The sequence below is a fragment of the Dermacentor andersoni genome, chromosome 6 (genome assembly GCF_023375885.2).
Source record: "Dermacentor andersoni chromosome 6, qqDerAnde1_hic_scaffold, whole genome shotgun sequence".
NCBI classification, from domain to species: Eukaryota; Metazoa; Arthropoda; class Arachnida; order Ixodida; family Ixodidae; genus Dermacentor; species Dermacentor andersoni.
The window spans coordinates 127906382-127925866 of record NC_092819.1 but is presented as its reverse complement, the minus strand read 5'-3'; the positions used below and the strand labels follow the sequence as shown (position 1 = coordinate 127925866).

General features: G+C 44.5%; 1 protein-coding gene and 1 long non-coding RNA gene across 2 annotated transcripts in view; both read left to right on the top strand.

Moving 5' to 3' along the window:
- LOC129382735 (uncharacterized) overlaps window positions 1-19485 on the top strand; it is a 484451-nt gene that overhangs the window by 236525 nt on the left and 228441 nt on the right. The gene's annotated exons all lie outside the window — the stretch shown is intronic.
- The window catches only part of LOC126523535 (glutamate receptor ionotropic, kainate 2-like), a 239018-nt gene that overhangs the window by 154740 nt on the left and 64793 nt on the right, over window positions 1-19485 (top strand). Inside the window, exon 5 of the mRNA XM_050172135.3 lies at window positions 11861-11914. Within this exon, the coding sequence (XP_050028092.2) occupies window positions 11861-11914 (54 nt within the window). The remainder of the gene's footprint in view (window positions 1-11860; window positions 11915-19485) is intronic.

Genomic DNA, 19485 nt, shown 5'->3' with positions numbered 1-19485 from the left:
TCCTGTGCCAACAGAGAAATGTAGAGACAGCTAGGCCAGCTGTGAATCAAGTGGCACCGTCACCGCGCCTGTGCGTCGCATGTAATGCTAACGAGGTCGTTAACGAAATACAGAGTACTCCTGACCCGGCAGACGCGAGCACCCATGTCGAGTCAGATCTGCGTGCTGAAGTGAAGTGCGAGCTGGACGATGCAGTTGAGGGTAGTTCTCAGGATTGCGAGCTGCGTAGCTCAAGAGAAGACAACTGCATTGTTCAGGGATCGTTGCAGCTCTCCGCTAGTCTAGGTATCTAAGAGAGGGCTGATTTAGTTAGGAATCATTCAGGCTGTGCGCGTGAGACAGCGATCGAGACCTACGGGCTGTGTGCCGAAGTACAGCGTGAGCTGGGCGATGCAGTAGAGGGCGATTCGCAAGAGTGCGAGTTGCATAGCTCGAATAAAGCTTGCTGCATTGTTCCAGAGTCGGCTGAGCTGTCCGCCAGTCGAGACAGTGAGAGTGTCGATTTAAATGAAAATCAATCGGACTGTGCGGGTAGGATACCGATCCGGGCCGACGAAATGTGTACCGGCCAGCAGGAGGCGCGAGAAGGCGGCATGGAAGTAAGTGCGAGGAAAAAGCGCCGTAGAAAGAAGCGCCGTAAAGACCGAAAGACGGTAACTAATGTAACCCAGTGAAAGTCGCCGATAGGCGCAAAAGAGCAGGGCTCGAAGAAAAGAAAGGTGCGGTCGTCGTTGACGATGTTGGCGCATCAAAGACGTTCGAGCCACCGGTCAAAAAGAGACCGAGAAGCACGTTCTGCACGAACGCGGACAAAGAGAACGGGGCAGTTATGTTCCTCGTCGTTCCGTCGTTCTTTCCGGAGTGCAGCATGTAGTGCGAAGGAGCGCAAGGTGGCAAGACGAGACGAGGTGGTAGGGAGTCGTGACGCGGTCAGTCGAGATCGTAATGAAAGCGTGGCGCCAGGACGCAAATTGGCCAGAAACTGTAACGTGTTAAAGGAGCTGATAGTGTGTCGGCCCTTTTGTTGTTCCTGGGTAGCCAGAATAGCTTTTGAACCGCGACCACCTCGAGTACGGCTCAAAAGTATGAGTCAGACGTAAACGTTTGGAACGGGAGGCCAAGACAGCTTCCGTAGAAGTGAAACTTGTTTTGTTTTAATTTTGAGCATTGGAAAATTTTAGCGATTTGAGGCTAGAATTTCTTTCAATATGTAAGCTGTGAGCTTTGTTTATGTTTTCGTTCGAGAAGCTCCGAGGTTTGAAAGAGGTGTTTTATGTAAACATTTAGTCTCGCGAGTTGTTAATTAATGAGTAGATAGGGTTTCTTTTTTTTTGTGTGTGAGTAACCTGAAGGTCACGGTTATCGTTGAGAGGCCTATGGTAATGCGCGTGTGTATTAGTTAACATTCTTTTCTTTAGAAGTTTTTTTTTATTTTCTAAGTTTAAGCGCGTAGATCTTCAGTTAATGCATGATTTCAGTGCATGATCTTCAGTTAGTGCATTTCTTAATTCCTTTAGCGCGTGTCCTGTGCGCACAGAAGGAAGCAGAATGTTTGGCTGGCTTGCTCATGTGTGTTGAGGGCAGCCGTATTCTGACTTCTCTAGTAAGCGTGCGTAGAACTAGTTGTTAGAATACGCAATTTTTTAAACGATTCTGCAGAGTGCGTAAGTTACGCAAGTTTAGTTGTCCGTTTAAGGCACGTGTCCTGCATGGACAAAAATTGTAATTACGTACCTGTGAAGTTCACCAGACTGTTCAGTGGCACCAGTACGTGCGAAAAATACGCCACTGCGATAGGGTAATAACAGGCTGTTCGTGAAGTTAGGCTGCTTATGTTCGGGTATTGGTGGTTGAGAGCCTTCGGTTTAGTTCTACGTAAACCTTTAGTCTTATGCAGCGCGACGGTCAGGTTTGGTCGAACTCAAGGGGAACGTGAACGCTCGCTTTGGCGGCACGAAATTTTGGGGCAAAATTTGGGGTTCCCAGTTGAGTGGCTTGCATGGAAATTTTGATAGGAAGCCTGGTGGTTTAACAGCTGATTCCGGGCGTTTGCACGATGAGTGGTACTGTGTTGCCGGGATCGACTCTTCTGTGCCGGTTGTTGTGAGATGGTTGAAGGCATTCCAAGTGCGCAGTTGCAGAGAGCAAAGCCATCTTCTTGCTTGCCAGCCATTCTCTTCCTGCCCAGTGGTTGTCAGCACTGGCCAGGCGATATTTTCCGTGCCATGGAGGAGCTGTTACGATCGGCCTGGAGGGGTACTGCTCTGTAAAGCTATTTCAGCCCGCTGCACGTGCTTCGATCGACCCGCGGTGCTGGTGCCCTTCGGAGAACCAGCGAGGACGACAGCGCTAATCCACCATGCGCCTCGTTCGGAGAATCGGTGACGACAGCAGGGCGGGCCACGTTTGGCACCCAACGTATTGTTGGTTGATTTGCCGGGTCGTCATGGTCTCTCTGCAGCAAGAGCTTTCCCTAACAAAAGGGGGCTTTGCGGTACGGAGGCCCCAGGATTCGTCACATTATGCTGACACTCGTGGCGACTACTGGAGAAAGGCAGCTATGGAGTTTAGAGGCGCAAGACAATGGGCAAGCGACAGCCGCGCTACGGGGGTCAGCTCGGGGAACCGACGCGCCTTTCAAGACTCAAGATAATGGACAACCGGCGGGTCAACTTCAATGACTGCTCGAACGGTTCTCTCACCTAGGGAACTAGGGACCAATGGAGTGTTTATAAGCAGCTGTTGTCGGCTGCTAGACTGTGCTCGTCATCGTGCTCTGTGATCGTACTCGTGAGCTGTGTGCTGTATGTTCGTCTTGCGTGCTCCTTTTAGGAGCCACGCTAGACTGTCGATGTATCTCTTGTTTAAAATATAACTACTGTAAATAGACCCTGTATTCCTAGCCCTGTCCTCCCAAGTTCCTCTCTACGACCTACAAGCCCTTGAACTGGTGGCAGCGGCGAGATCGTCCGACAACTCTAATAGTATGTGCATGGTGTTTACAGTGGAAATTTAAAACAATGCTGAAGTGAGGAAATACGGAGGTACTTAATTCTAATGCATTGGTTCTCCTATTGTCAGGATTTGGAGGAATGAAGCAAAATATTAATTGAAATCCGTGCACGTCCGCGCAACAATGATGCCGTGAGCTATGAGCCACACTAAAATTTCAAGTGAGAAGGTCGAGGCAAGTCAAAGGAAACCTCAAATGATGTGGATAACAAAACTCTGGCACTGACACGTTATGGGGGGGTGTTAAGCTTGGGCATCACGAAGGGGAGGTACAGCCCCCGACTGGAATATTCCAGAGGTAGCTTGGGCCTCGGAGCTTCCCGTAGACGGCTCCCATATTCAGAGGGAAGGTAGCTTTAGGGCAGGAGAGGGTGAGAGGTTCACCTTGTCTCAGGTATGTTGCTGTGTTTATTTTTTTCCTTCCTCAAGAGCACAGATTGTGTAGTAACTCTTGCGAAAGATTTGACATTATTAAGCGTGTAAGGTTGTTGAGTCCACACCCGATAACAGCGTTTAGGTATGAAAAACACCCATTTCAACAAGTGTCAGGGTGTTAGCTATAGGCACCGAAAACACTCTTATGGTTCTAATTTCAGGCGCATTGCGCAGAGGGTGGTTATAACCATTGTGAAATCCATAGCTTGTACGTCATTTTTGCGAGGACGACCTCCTTCGTCCTTTGGTGCCTTAGTGATGACACTGAAAACGCGATAAGCTTTATTGCGAACATTTCAAGAAAACTTTGCACTCTTTGAAGCTTATCGTGGCCCGAAACAATGATAGTAATCTATTTTGGGTGCGTTTCCTTGCTTAAAAGTTGGGCGCCAAGTACTAGAACGTTACGAATGGCATGTGCATTATCAGCGTGCCATGGCATTTTTTAGAAGAAAGAAGCGAGGGCAGAGTTGCAAGCAAAGAAACGCAATCAAAACGCAAGACGATAATTCTTTAGGGACAAGATACATGGATTCGCATAGGTGGCAAATATTTTAAAGCAAGCTCTTCCGGGCGCCGGCGTTTTCCAAAGCTCTGAACTGAAGTTTCCAATAATTATTTCATAAACAATATTATGCGCGGTCAGCATTCTGTGCATGGGTGAAACGTGTTGGTGTCCGACACTTGTATGGCGCGTGTTTTCTGTACTCCTTCGACTTCATGCCAATTGTTAAACTGACGCAAACCTATGCGAAACTTGAAAAAGTGCGCCATACCGCCAGAAGCGTTCGAAAACATTCTGAACTTTATGAGTTCAGTCTAGGCAAGTGTGACCGCTCGCTCTCTTCAACGTTCCTGCGGTCTTTTTGCCAATGTTGGCGCACTTTTTAAACAATGACGCTCTGCCTGAACGGCCACACTGCAAATGTTTGCGCGCCGTGCTTGTTTCTTTACATTTGACAGGGTGCGCTTGCTTCCTGACGCGCTCTTCGCCAAGTTAGTTAAGTAGCTTCCATGAGACGATTTTTCACTGAGTTTATATGAGAGTTCAGATATTGGAAAATAGAGAGAGTGGTACAGACGTGGCGGGCCGGTATTATGCGTGATACCACACGTTCGCTTTTCTGTGCAGTTCTCTTGTGAGTTTCGTGATTTAATTTACGTTGTTCAGAAAGCATGAAAAATATATTAGAGGTGCGAATTAGGCGAGGTTTCTTCCATTTAGTACAGCGGAATCACTTGTCAGTTGAGTCATATAACATTCGTGGCCCACCACATGCAAAAAAGCAGTGAACAAAACGGCAAGCATCAGCTTTTTCTAGCTACTGCGCATACCATTATATATATAGTAATGAGTACATATTGACAGAACAACCGAGAGATCTCGTCAGAAAGGCTGGTGTTGCTGCTTTCATTGCCCGATAGGGATGCATTTTATTTTCTCCAACAGCACAGGCGTAAGTACTGATGGCATGCACACAAGCCTTGCCCCCTGTCAAAAGTATCAGATATTCAAAGTAGGCGTCACGCACACTTTCAGATTCTGATGTTAGGCTGTTTATTCAAGAACAACTCGCGCAGGGTCGGTCGCAGTCTGAACAGGAAACACAACTTTCAAGTTTTGTCTGGTGGCTGTTTACGCGCAAACACAAACAGCGAGACAACGTCACAGCTCACGGGGAAAGCGCAAAAGAATTTCGTGAGAACTGTCTCCCTCAGATCTTGGAAATGTTTCCCAAAACAAGTGCGAGTGTGACAGCTTGACTGCCGAGTTTCAGGAATGTGGGAACAAGAATCTTTGTACATGCAGCCATTTCAGCAGCCAGGTTTGTTGTTCTCGGTTTCGTTTTAATTTTTTTCCAAGTGCTTTCGAAAGCAAGCAAAGCGTTGAAGAATACAGCGAGAAATAGAAATTGAGCAATAAAACTTCGTGAAATTACAAAAAAAAAAAAGAAATAAAACACGAACGCCCCAGAGGCAGCCAAGTTAAAGAGAAAATGGGCTGGAATGGTCCTGGCACCGAGATTCGAGCAGTATGTCTGAGGGAGCGCCTTTAGCACATGTCGCCTTGCCGCAAAAAGATGGCGTGCCTGAAAGGAGGAAGCAAAGAAATATTGCATTAAAATGAATTAAAGGAGGACACAACTCTGCACTCTCGGTCTTGTCGTCCAACTCGGATTCTAGGTGGGCTTTCTCTTTTATGAGGTCTATTTACGCTTGAAAACCGGTTCTGCTATGCGGGCGTGGCGCTGACTTTCAAATGGCATCTCAACAATTTAACTGCAAATTGCCATTTCTTTATTTGTTTACTTATAACTTGCGTCAAGAGGTCAGTCTGAAACAACGAGAAAAGTATAACTTATCCTTAGGCTATAAAACACTTATGGTTTTGAAACATTAAGAAAACACCAATGTTCAATGAAGAGAATGTGGAAGGCGACACAAGAAGAGTACAAACACAAGCGCTCGCGTACGCCATTCCTCCCATTTACCTTTTACGCAGTATTGAAAGTGTTTGAAATTATGGTGTAATAAGTGCCAGTACCACGATCTGATTGTGAAGGCACGTCGTAGCGGGGGAGACACCGGAATAATTTTAGCTATCTGGGTTTCACTATCATGCAGGCAGTGCCAGATTCGAACCCGTCTTTTGCATTTCCGCTCTCTTAGGAATGTGGCCACCGCGATCACCTCACTATTTCTCGCCAGCGTGAGAATCAGCACGTTTACCTATTCTCGGGGGACAAAAAATCGAAGAAAAGTAGTGTAAGTCCGTATGTCTGACAAATGGCGTTGCCTTCGCAATTGCTGGATCGATTCTTATTGGCAGCGTTTTCGCTGAAAGGCGAAGAATAGGTAGTTAAAATGCACTACCCAAAGATATCTAAGATGGCCAGAGCTATCACACGCATTTTTTACACCCTTGTTCCATCTCCTAGTACTTTTGAGAAGCGTTTGCGATTCTTTGACTTAATAGGCATCTCCCGCCTTATGTATATCTTCCTCTATTTATTGCGCGCACGAAATCCCCTTGTCTACGGTATAGCCATCAAGAACCTATAACAGTTACTACCCTTTTTTCCTTTTGCTCTTTTCTTGTAGGCGTTTATAAACAAAATAGGCTGTGTAAGTTGACGATTTGTCTTTATTTTACCCAACCAAACTAAGAGAAACAGTAGATTTGTGCGACTTTGCAGAATCAAACTCCAGCACCTAGCGAAGCTGTTTCTTTATAGCAGTTACAATAACAGTTTGAATTGTCTGCACTAAAATCACAGACATTAAAATGTTTTCCATAAATGACTGGTTCGTTTGAAACCTTTCCGCACCCAATGTTTTCGAGCACTTGTTAAGAAATGTTCGCATTAACAGTAATACATGCACACACATTTTACTTCCTCAGAGAATTGGCCGCAGTGCACCCCCTCGCTCCTCCCCCTTCTTTCTTTTTGGGTGAAGCTTGTATTGGCTCACAAGTTGCGGTGGCGTTGTCGTGATCACACAAAAAAACCTAGTTTCTTCAAGACCAGAACAGCTGCAGGAAAAGCGGCTTTATGAGTTGACAGCTGCGCCAACGCCAGAGAATCAGTCATTAGCAAAGATTCCAGCTGCATAGGCGCGTGCTTATGCCAGACGCGCGACCAATCGGAGCCGCTTCGCTTCCACTGGAAAGGGAAAGGGCAGGAATGGGTTTCCCGTGCGCTGCGCCAGCTTCGTTTCCGTTCCGTTCAGGCTCGGAAAACAGATGGGACGGCCACGCCTTATGTCTTCCCCCGAGGAACAGGCAGCTTTCGACGAGCGGCAGTGAGAACTTGCCCATGAATGGGCTCTCCGTTGGCGCACCAATCCAGCCGTTAGAGCCGCCCTAACCCAGGCCATCCGACAGCAACAAAAAAAAAGATCCCAAGCTTAGGGAGCGTGAGGCCGAAGCAATCCGGCACCATTACCTTTGGGTTACTTAACCGTCACGAAGGTCAGATGCACGCAGTACAAGCTTCGCTTACCCCCATTTGCCGGTAGGGGAAGGGTTGGTAAATTTTTCTCTAAATTTTATCTTGGTTCCGTTTGTTATTCTCCCAAGAGTGAAGTAGGTTCTGCGTTGTTCGTGTCACACACATATAGAGCTCTGGTTCGCTTTCATATGTAATTTACTGTCAAGGCTGTAACCCTTCCACACACTATCAACGTCGCCTATATGTTACCCATACCGTTCCCTTTGTTTTCGCTATATAAAAACAAGATATATTGTTTAGTTATACGAAGACACCGGAGAAACCAACTTAAGACATCGTATGGCGCATGAAAATGGGCTATGCACAAAGGTTCAGTAATAATTTGCAACGCGTGTAATTGTGCAAAGAAAGTCAAAATTTCGTGACGCATTACATTTACCCTAACCCCGCATTTCCACAGTATATAAAACATTTGTTTCGCTTATCAAACTATGTTGGATCATGGAAAGAAAGAATAATAGCAGCCGAACGATGCGTTCTAACAAGTGAATAATAAAGGTTTTTTACAAAGGTTGTAATCCATCCATCCATATTCTACTTCACACAGTTCTTTACATAATTTTTTACGTATATTTGGTAAATTTGATATTGGTGGCATTTGTAGTTCTGACACAGTCACGCACGAGGACCTCGTATGAAGTAGTCATAGCGCTCTAGAGTGCTTCCACAAGATATTTATTGTCAATGTTCCAATTGAGCCATCCACTTCAAGGCTTCCTACAATTCATGCATTACGTTGCTCTTATTTTCGCCAAGGACACAGACGCTGCCTCGTTTTCTTCACCAGGACACCCGTTCGCTGAGACTATAGGAGAACCTCACATGATGCACGAAAAAAGTGAAGGTTTAATAATTATTTCTGATGCTTCCAATTGGGCAAGAAACTTTAACATTTCGTGACGCATTGAACTTAGAATGCTTCCGATTCATTCCAAATATAAAGATTGTGTAACGCCGTGCTGTTTCGGGACATTGGCAAATATAGCTGATAACTGCTACGGGGCACTGGCTACCAATTGTTTTTTTGTTAAAAAATTTATTTGATCAGCAAGTTTTTAACTTTCCAGAGAGATTTCCACAGCATTTTCCTCATATTCGCAAAATTTGAGTTCGAAGGCGATTGCACTTTGGGATTTAAATTTTGTGCGGCCCGTAAGATACACTGATAACGCTCCGGAGCACTTGCATTCATAATTTATTCAGGAACGCAGATATAAGGCACACACTTCTAGCATTCCCTACGCGCTACCCATAACATACCACCTAATTTCACGAAAGAGATTAGAGATGCATTGTCTAGTTCATTGAGTACACCGTAGAAACCAAACACGGACGTCCCAAGACACATGAAATCACAGGACACAGGATGGTTTATTTGCTATTTTCAACGCTTATAGGAACGTGAAGATTTCGGCACGCATTACACCTGATATTTTTTCTACTTTCACCTAATTTGATGTTGGTATCTTGGGCAGTTGTCTTAGCAGTCTTGAAAACGTTTTGAATAACGACAGTATGACGCTCTGGAACGCTAAAATAAGCAACTTTCTAGAACGGGCTGTAATTCCTCTTCACAAATTTTATTATAATTCACAAATAAATATTTTCCGTTCGTCATTCGCAAAAATTTTCCTATTTCATAAAAACATAAACACTGCACCTCGCATGGTTCACCGTCGTAACTGGGGAAAAACAACTTCATGTCTTGTATAAGACATAAAAATTCAGTGAAAGCAAGCATTATATATTTATTTGAAATGCAGATAACAAACCTGCACACTTCACACTTCCTTATACATCACCCATACCATGGGCCTCATGTCCTCAAAGTTTAATCCCAGGCATGTTGAGAAACTTTTGAAGCTTTCCATATACTGCCTGTATACGAACGCATAGAAATTTTTATCTAACCCTTGAAGGACACACACTTCAAACTTTCCCTGCCCAATGCACTGAACATTCGTCTCAGTTTCTAAAAACGTGAACTTTGTTTTTTTTTAAAGTTTTTTTCAGAAAGCCCTAAAAGCTGGCATCTAAGGTTTCTGAACGCTTGTAGTCGCATTAAAGGCTGCGCTGTATAGTGAATGCCAGCACGCCACCTTACGAACGCTTGGAAAGCATTACCCGTCGCACTTCACGTGACGAGAGCTGCGCTCCGTTGGTGTATTGTAAATATATGATAGCAAACATGAAACTATAAATTCGTAATTTCGAAGCCCTTGCTCTGCTTCATTTTTCCTATCTCTCGGAGTTAGACATAAGACTTGCGGCGGCTTGTTTCATCGGTGCTAAAACACATCATGCTAACAACTGGTGCACACCCTCGGGGTTCTTAGGATTCACGAATGCAGTGGTAGTTGAGATTCTGGAAAGCCATATGATGCAAGAAGAACTCTGAGACAACATGCTGATACATCTCCACGATATCGCGTAGAAGCGCCTGTGCATATGGAAAGTTACTCACCTTTCTCTTTTACCTATCACCAAGCCACTTTCATCCAGAGTTTGTGCTTTTGCTGACATCATAAAGTGGACCTAACCATATGCTATAGGAGTGCAGTGAGAGCAGAGCTATATGACTACCGCGTCTTGAGTAGGCGCACACCCTCGAAACTTTGTCGTTCATCTACTCGGGCCTGTCATTCAGGCAGGAAAGGTAATCACCGTTGCAGCCGCTGTTAGCTATGAAAACAGTACTGTATCGCACAAAGAGAAAACGACTTTCTCAAAAACAATACTGATGCTGCTAATCTTCCTGTAAAGAAATGCCGGTTTGACTCTTTACAGTAGCCGTTTGATGCAAAATGCGTCTGGAATTAGTGGGGGCATCTCCGTAGTTCTTCTTTCTTCGCTCTGAGAACGCTTGCACGCACGCACCTAGTGGTACTTTCGCGAGTCGTGGTCCAAAAATGGTAGCTAGAAAACTATGTATTAGCGCAAGCTCTTGGGGCAGTTGGTGCATGATGAAATTGAAAAAGGGGTACCAGCGAAACACAAAGGACGCGCACAGAAGGAAAAAGTGTCAAGCGTCCGTCCGTGTCTAACACCTTTTTTTGTGTGCGCGTCCTTTGTGCTTCGCTGGTACCCTTTTTTCAAGTAAAACTATGTATTCTTTTTTTTTAATTGATTTTATAGCGGTGATCTATAATTCTCAGTTGGAGTCGAAGTTCACCGGGCTACACTTATTCTAAGTTCGCATGTTATTGCGGTAGCAATTATACAGACATTCCAGGTGCATTTCGGCTTTTACCGTCGCAATGATGTTCCGTGTAAATTACAAGGGCGATAACAGCGACGCCACGCCCCCTGCGTTATATGTGCGAGGAAAAGCGTGCAAGGGGAGCCGACGATCGCTGCTCAATCTCGCCCGCGCGAAAGGGAGGAGAACGGGGAGAAAGCGTGCCGCCTTCCGGCGCGTGCGAGGCACCCAACATTGCGAGGCACCGAGGGAAAGGAGGGGGGCGGCGATGTACTCCGGTTGCAACAGCGTATGCGGCGCATGTATCATGGGATCGATGTGCGTTGGGGGCAGAGTCAAGGTGTGTCGACGGTTCGTAGCTTCGTGCGTGCTGTGTGTTCTCAGTGTTCACTTGCTTTGAAGCGATAGACAGCACACAAATCACTTCGCTCGCTGCTGCTGCCGCGTTTCCTCAAGCCGGTGTTTTGACAGCAGGTTTCCGTGGTCATCGAGTGTGATGTGCTCATATTTGCTGTGCGCGCTGACACAATGCTTGGTAATTTAGTTAGAAAGCGAATCTTTACAAGTTGATACGGCTGATAAAGGTGCTGGACGTCTCCGTATAGCTGTCTGCCAATTTGTTATCGCAGTAACTATATACTTCGGCTATGTTTAACAAAGAAATTAACGAAAGAAATATTTTTCAATGCACTCACAAGATGTTGTAGAAGGCCTAGGCTATTGTCAACACACTCAGCTTCTTTAACTGCCAAATTTTATTAACTTTTCTGACAACATAATGCTACATACAACACAGAAACTTAATTATACTATAGAAAGGGTTGTGCTAATCGAGGTTTTGTCTAGCCTAAAGCTGCTGTTCAGGCTCACATGAGATCTTATTTGGATGTTCTTGAGGAACATACGACAATTTTTACTTTAAGAAATCTTGCAGAATCAACTACTGATATGCTCAGACAGAACATAAATATTCACTAAACTTTTGGTAAGCATTTGAGAAGACAAAAAAGCAATAATTCTTCAGTAATTGTTTCTTTGAACATATCGGGCGTATTCTAGAACGGTGCACTATAAGGCAGCGTATGCGATGCTTCCGCTGACTTCTGGCCCATTTAGAGCATTGATTGCTGTGTTTGAAATGTGCTGGCCCTATAGGGTATGCCCAGTGCTGTTGTTTAAATTTCTGCTTTTGTATGCGCAGGCTCAGGATGCAGGAATGCTAACAGAATACCACAACTACATTACGACGTCCTTGGTGAGTACTCCTTACGATAATTTTTACACCATAATGTATCTGGAAACTGGGGTAGCATTACTTCAGGCGGGTCGATAAGTTACCGAAAGGTGATCAGCTTATTGGTTCAATACTTAGAGGCATGAGCTGTTGTAAGGAGGTTAAGACACCTCTTGTGTGCTGTACTTTCAAAACTTATTTTCTCATAACAAGTATTTTTATTTGCGCCGCGTTCACCACACATTTATATTTTTACAATAATATACCGGCATAGTAGTAATGGCCATAGTAATTCTAAGTGTCCGGTCTGAGAACCTTTTTAAACTGAAATCTCTTGACAAGTGAGATTGACTTCAGTCACTCACGTACGCTTCTTCCGTTAGAAAACAAGCCTTTCCAAAGTGAACACTAGAAGGCTGTCTGAACATACACGCTGAACACTAGTTGCATTGAACACCTGAACACTGAAGACCGAGTACAGCTAAATACCTATCTTCGCCCTACTTATAGTGTTCAAAGAAAATTTTGAATTTCTGATAAAAAGTATATTACAGTGTTATGCAACGTTCCTCTCAATCGTTCCTGATGGCTGGCAATAACATAGAGCCAATATTTATCACACGCCAATGTATCCTCACTCCTGGACAAAAATATCTCGAAGCAAGCGCCATTATATCTTTTAACGCAATAGTGATAAGGGCCCCGTGTCGCAAAAAATCCGTCATCGGCGTCTCGCGTCCAACGTCGACAGTCTTGCGAGTAGAAAATCATTCCGGACCAAGCATACCCCCCCCCCCCCCCCACGCAGGCCCTCCGTGTAGCGCAAAGACATTATTGAACTAATTGTATTTCTCAAAGCAAAATGCGTCATAACACTTGTAAAGAACGAATCTACAGGCATTACAGTGGCGGATTGCATTTGAATATGCGAGAAAACAACTCTTTTACTGGGAAACTCAAACATAAACCTCCCTTTTCTAGCGTTTCTACCATTCACAGAGCGGCGCGCCCGGTTCCTTGCAACACAATACAGATGGCGCTCGCCTCCGCGCATGTGCCGCCCACGCAGGAGGCAGCGTTTCTACCTGAAAGCTCGCCGTTGGGCATAACGTTCGATGCCAGCGTTTCCCGGTAAAGATTATAATTACATAAGTTGCTGTTGCCGGGAAGCGTGAGAATTGAGGGATCTTTGAATGGTACTGCGTTCCACTCTTAAAGCAGACGCTTAAGCGTCCTCTAAATTTTTGCACCCGACTGCATGGTTTGCCTATCGTGTTCTATCCTTATCAATTTACCCAATTGCCTACAGTTCTGGAATATAATTCTTCTCACGCGGCTTCGTCGCTACTTAGCCCCCAGCTACACGCTATGCACAATACATGACCTCCCAAACTGGGCTTCAAAATAGGGTAGAAGGTCGTTCATGCACACACCGCTTCTTAATCCGGGCCTAATCTTCCTGTTCCCTAATGTTCCACTTATTATAATTCTTACTGTCGCTTCTTCATCATCATCATCATCATCATCATCATCATCATCATTATCATCAGCCTGGTTACGCCCACTGCAGGGCAAAGGCCTCTCCCATACTTCTCCAACCACCCCGGTCATGTACGAATTGTGGCCATGTCGTCCCTGCAAACTTCTTAATCTCATCCGCCCACCTAACTTCCTGCCGCCCCCTGCTACGCTTCCCTACCCTTGGAATCCAGTCCGTAACCCTTAATGACCATCGGTTATCTTCTCTCCTCATTACATGTCCTGCCCATGTCCATTTCTTTTTTTAGATTTCAACTAAGATGTCATTAACTCGCGTTTGTTCCCTCACCCAATCTGCTCTTTTCTTATCCCTTAACGTTACACCCATAATTCTTCTTTCCATAGCTCGTTGCGTCGTCCTCAATTTGAGTAGAACCCTTTTCGTAAACCTCCAGGTTACTGCCCCATAGGTGCACGGGTACTGGTAAGACACAGCTATTATACACTTTTCTTTTGAGGGATAATGGCAACCTGCTGTTCATGATCTCAGAATGCCTGCCAAAGGCACCCCAGCCCATTCTTATTCTTCTGAATAGTTCCGTTTCATGATCTGGATCCGCGGTCACTACCTGCCCTAAGTAGATGTATTCCCTTACCACTTCTAGTGCCTCGCTACCTATTGTAAATTGCTGTTCTCTTCAAAGACTGCTAAACATTACTTTAGTTTTCTGCAGATTAATTTTTAGACCCACTCTTCTGTTTTTTTTTTTTTGCCTCTCCAGGTCAGTGAGCATGCATTGCAATTGGTCCCCTGAGTTAGTAAGCAAGGTAATATCATCAGCGAATCGCAAGTTACTAAGGTATTCTCCATTAACTCTTATCCCCAATTCTTCCCAATCTAGGTCTCTGAATACCTCCTGTAAACACGCTGTGAATAGCATTGGAGAGATCGTATCTCCCTGCGTGACGCCTTTCTTTATTGGGATTTTATTGCTTTCTTTATGGAGGACTACGGTGGCTGTGGAGCCGCTATATATAACTTTCAGTATTTTTACATACGGCTCGTCTACACGCTGATTCCGTAATGCCTCCAGCTTTCGAGAGAATCAAACGCTTTCTCGTAATCTGTGAAAGCTATATATATTGGTTGGTTATATTCCGCACATTTCTCTATCACCTGATTGATAGTGTGAATATGGTCTATTGTTGAGTAGCCTTTACGGAATCCTGACTGGTCTTTTGCTTGACAGAAGTCTAAGGTGTTCCTGATTCTATTTCCGATTACCTTAGTAAATACTTTGTAGGCTACGGACAGTAACCAGATCGGTCAATAATTTTTCAAGTCTTTAGCGTCCCCTTTCTTATGGATTAGGATTATGTTAGCGTTCGTCCAAGATTCCGGTACGCTCGAGGTCATGAGGCATTGCGTATACAGGGTGGCCAGTTTCTCTAGAACAATCTGCCCACCATCCTTCAACAAATGTGCTGTTACCTGGTCCTCCCCTGCTGCCTTCCCCCTTTGCATAGCTCCCAAGGCTTTCTTTACTTTTTCTGGCGTTACTTGTGGGATTTCGAATTCCTCTAGGCTATTCTCTCTTCCATTATCGTTGTGGGTGCCACTGGTACTGTATAACTCCCTATAGAACTCCTCAGCCACTTGAACTATCTCATCCATATTAGTAATTATATTGCCGGCTTTGTCTCTTAGCGCATACATCTGATTCTTGCCAATTCCTAGTTACTTCTTCACTGCTTTTATGCTTGCTCCGTTCCTGAGAGCATGTTCAATTCTATCCATACTATACTTTGTTATGTCAGCTGTCGTACGCTTGTTGATTAACTTCGAAAGTTCTGCCAGTTCTGTTCTAGCTGGGGTTTGAGGCTTTCATACATTGGCGTTTCTTGATCAGATTTTTCGTCTCCTGCGATAGCTTACTGGTTTCCTTTTTAACGGCGTTACCTCCGACTTCTATTGCACACTCCTTAATGATGCCAACAACATTGTCGTTCATTGCTTCAGCACTAAAGTCCTCTTCCTGAGTTAAAGCCGAATACCTGTTCTGTTCATATAGGAGGTTGTGGCCAAGTACTGCACCAGGGTGGCCAATCCTGCTCTGGTGGGGGAGTGCGTTACCGGTTCTGGTCACCAGGATCAGGCCACACTCCAGGCCTGTTTATGCAATTTTATCAACACGCTTGATCCGGAATTCCTCTATTTTCCCTCTTACCGCTAACTCATTGATCGGTTTTTCTTCCGTTCGCTCCGCAGGTCTAGGCTAATTCGAGTTCTTACCATCCTATGGTCACTGCAGCGCACCTTGCCCAGCACGTCCACATCTTGTATGATGCCAGGGTTAGCGCAGAGTATGAGGTCTATTTCATTTCTAGACTCGCCGTTCGGGCTCCTCCACGTCCGCTTTCGGCTATCCCGCTTGCGGAATGAGGTATTCATTATCCGCATATTATTCTGTTCCGCAAACTCTACTAATAACTCTCCCCTGCTTTTCCTGGTGCCTATGCTATATTCCCCCACTGACTTGTCTCCAGCCTGCTTCTTGCCTACCTTGGCATTGATGTCGCCCATCAGTATAGTGTATTTTGTTTTCACTCTACCCATCGCCGATTCCACGTCTTCATAGAAGCTTTCGACTTCCTGGTCATCATGACTGGATGTAGGGGCGTAGACCTGTAGAACCTTCATTTTGTACCTCTTATTAAGTTTCACAACAAGACCTGCCACCCTCTCGTTAATGCTATAGAATTCCTGTATGTTACCAGCTATATTCTTATTAATCAGGAATCCGCCACCTAGTTCTAGTCTCTCCGATAAGCCCCGGTAGCACAGGACGTGCCCGCTTTTTAGCACTGTATATGCTTCTTTTTGCCTCCTAACTTCACTGAGCCCTATTATATCCCATTTACTGCCTTCTAATTCCTCCAATAGCACTGCTAGACTCGCCTCAGTAGATAACGTTCTAGCGTTAAACGTTGCCAGGTTCACATTCCAATGGTTGCCTGTCCGGATTACGCAGTCCTAATTAGTTCTCTCTTATCTCCAACCCCTGCACACATACGCGCTGACATAATCGCTCACTGAAAATTTTTTTTTCAGCGATTTCGGTAAGCTGCCGTGCATTAGTTAGGAATGACCTATGTTATGTGCTACAACCGTTTTATTTTATCTCACATGTTGCTCACATGTTGATGCTTGGCCTAGACGAACATACTTCTTATTACCATAGAGAGGCCTGTTACAATAATGAGCGCCTGTTCCCTTGCCAAGCTATTGTATATTACTTTTGGCTTCATTCCATATTCGTGAATAGTTTTTTATGGATGTTCACGTTCTACATCCAGAAACACTATAGTAAGTCATCCGCAAAAGCATTCGTCAGGAAAATGTGCTTTTCGATGTGATGTTACGGAGATAGTTTCCCTTAATTTTGAGGCCTTACTTTTTGGGATCTAACAATTTCATTAGTGTTGCCAGTGCATCTTGGAAATTACACTAAACAGATCAAAACAGATCACATTGTTACGTTGCAGAAGTCACATATAAGGGTGTATTTACAATATTTACACGAGAGACAACGATGCATAAACAATATGGCTGTCGAAAGCGATTCCACGTCTACACGTCAAATCGTGTTCTTCTGAGCGGTGCTACTCTTGGTGGTGCCGTAATATTTCCTTGCCTGACATCTTTCATAATCGGTATACTGGTCACTCCTTCTATGACGTACAATGGGAGATGTGGAATTCCTGTAGATGTTTACCAACAGAGTCAAATGTGGTTCCTGTGCTTCTTGACGGCGCAAGGCCTCTATCACTGCTGGTATCACTATCAAATTGAACGCCTTACGTAAATGTATGGCGACCACCTTGCGCGGCTAGCTATATTCTAGATGCGTGTAAACTACGTAATTTTGACATGAACGCGATGAATTGCTAAGGCCAGCTTGTTCCCCACACATATTGAAGCCTACCGTCGTGTTTTTACGATTTATAGTTATCTTGTAGTTATTTATTTTTACGATAAGCCAGGAAACTGTTGAGTGTCTCAATCCGTAAATTGTCGACCGTCTCCTTTCCTGTTCATTAATAGCACATTAGAATATTAGCAACGTTCTTAAACATTTGAAGTCTTGAGACAATGCTTGTAACAAGAAGCAAGTTTTTCAACGATATTTTTTCACAGTGCTTGATTAGTTCAACTACTGTTCGATAATATCCGGACACGTTGATTTCTCGCGATATGTTAGAATGCCCTGGTAATTTCAGTCTTATTTATAGATATATAGTACTCCAATACATTTAGGGCAACTACACCTACCGCGACTGCCATTACAGTCGTGCAATTAAGCTAAAGGCCTTCGGTGTAAATCACGCGACACAGCATAAAAACGCGGCACTAAATACACACCCTCGCACGGCGCTACGTGTTCTGTGTCGCTCTTTATTCACGAGTTGGCTGCGCTATGCATAAGGGTTTCAGTATGAGGCACCAACGAGCCCAACGTACAGCCTTAGTACCCATATAGGGCACTTGCATAATTTGTTTCATTTAACGCTTAAAGGGTCAATGATGGCTGTGACGGGGCTATCTTATTTATGCGACGGTGCTATCGCGAGGCTCTCTTGGCGTGCCTGAAGACCCCTCGTTCACTCCTGCGGGGCCGGCAACAAAGCATGCTAACCCTGCCGCGATATCTCTCTGCGCTGACATGCACGTGAAGCGTTCTAATTAATCTCGCAGCCTTCGCGCTGACAGGTCCTGCATGCTTGCCGTCATCGGTGTTTACTTGCTGCTATTGCCTTTCGCTATGCACCCAATTTGGAGCTGAAGAGCAAACAAAAATGAGGGGATTCGACATGAAAAAAAGAAAAGCAAGTAGAGGCTTCGCCTTTTGTGGGAACCGTGTAGAGGCTCCTCCCGTTTCATAACAGTCTTGTTGTGGGCAGCGCTGACATAACGGGGAAAGCTTCCATTTTGTACAGCTTCAACGTGCACGGATGTACACAGAATATTCTCTGCGATGAGAGGTCGGTAGAGACGTGCAGTCATATATAACCGGCAATCAGCGAGGCAGGTTATTTAACGATAGTGTAGTTTCTATCTTCTTAATTTGGCCGTGGCGTGCCCTCTTTTTATCGGCTGTGTGAGTGCTACGCTTACGCCAAATTTCTCATAGTACGCTTACAAACGCTGTATTTGCTACAAAGTAAGCTCATAATTGCAGTTGAAATGCTAGAATGTTCCACTGTGCACGAGTGAACAATTTTTATACCACAGAAGTGACATCGCTTACAACCTCACTCTCCTGGTTTTACATGCGTCTGAGCCACCGATTCAAGTTGGCGTTTCTACCAACATGAATCGCTGATGCATGTCTAGTCTGTCCTCGCTTCATATAAAATAATTGCCTATTTAGACGAATGACAAAGGAATACATTTAGAGGAAGGTTAGACTCCTGGGGCGTCTCCTTGAATTAGTCATGCTAAAAGAGATTAGGCAGTTGGTATACCTAATTGGCCTGTGATATTTCATGTCAGTTGAATCATTGTTTTTGCCTTTTGGGGCCCCCTCGCCACTATCTCAGATGAACAAATGTCGCGCTTGCATACCTGCGTGTCTCCTAATCAGAATAGCCTAAAAATTATTACTTCATGATCATTTCTTGCTGCCTGTGAACGAAATCCTGATATAGAGAGTGGTAACCTTTGGCTGGAGTTCTCAACAAACAAAATAACAAATAAAAAAGAAGCACACTGCATTGCCTGAAGCATTCCTTCCTCTCAAATATATATTGATGTGTGCGCAATATTTAAATGAATAGACAAATCAGTGAACTGTTTGTAAAGCAATTCTTTATGAAGTGCAAAGAAACCGTGGCTTATCAAAAAATTAGCAAAACAGTAACTGATAGATTATCATTATGAGCTTTTGTTGTTGATCATCGTGTGATCGTTCTGTACTGCTTCTCATTGAGATTATTTATACGACGCGCTGGAAACAAACATATTTTTCTGGACTTTGTTTTAGCGCAGTCGTGTAGAAAAAAAAACATCAATAAATGTTAGCACCTAACTAAAAATATAACCTAGTGCTGTC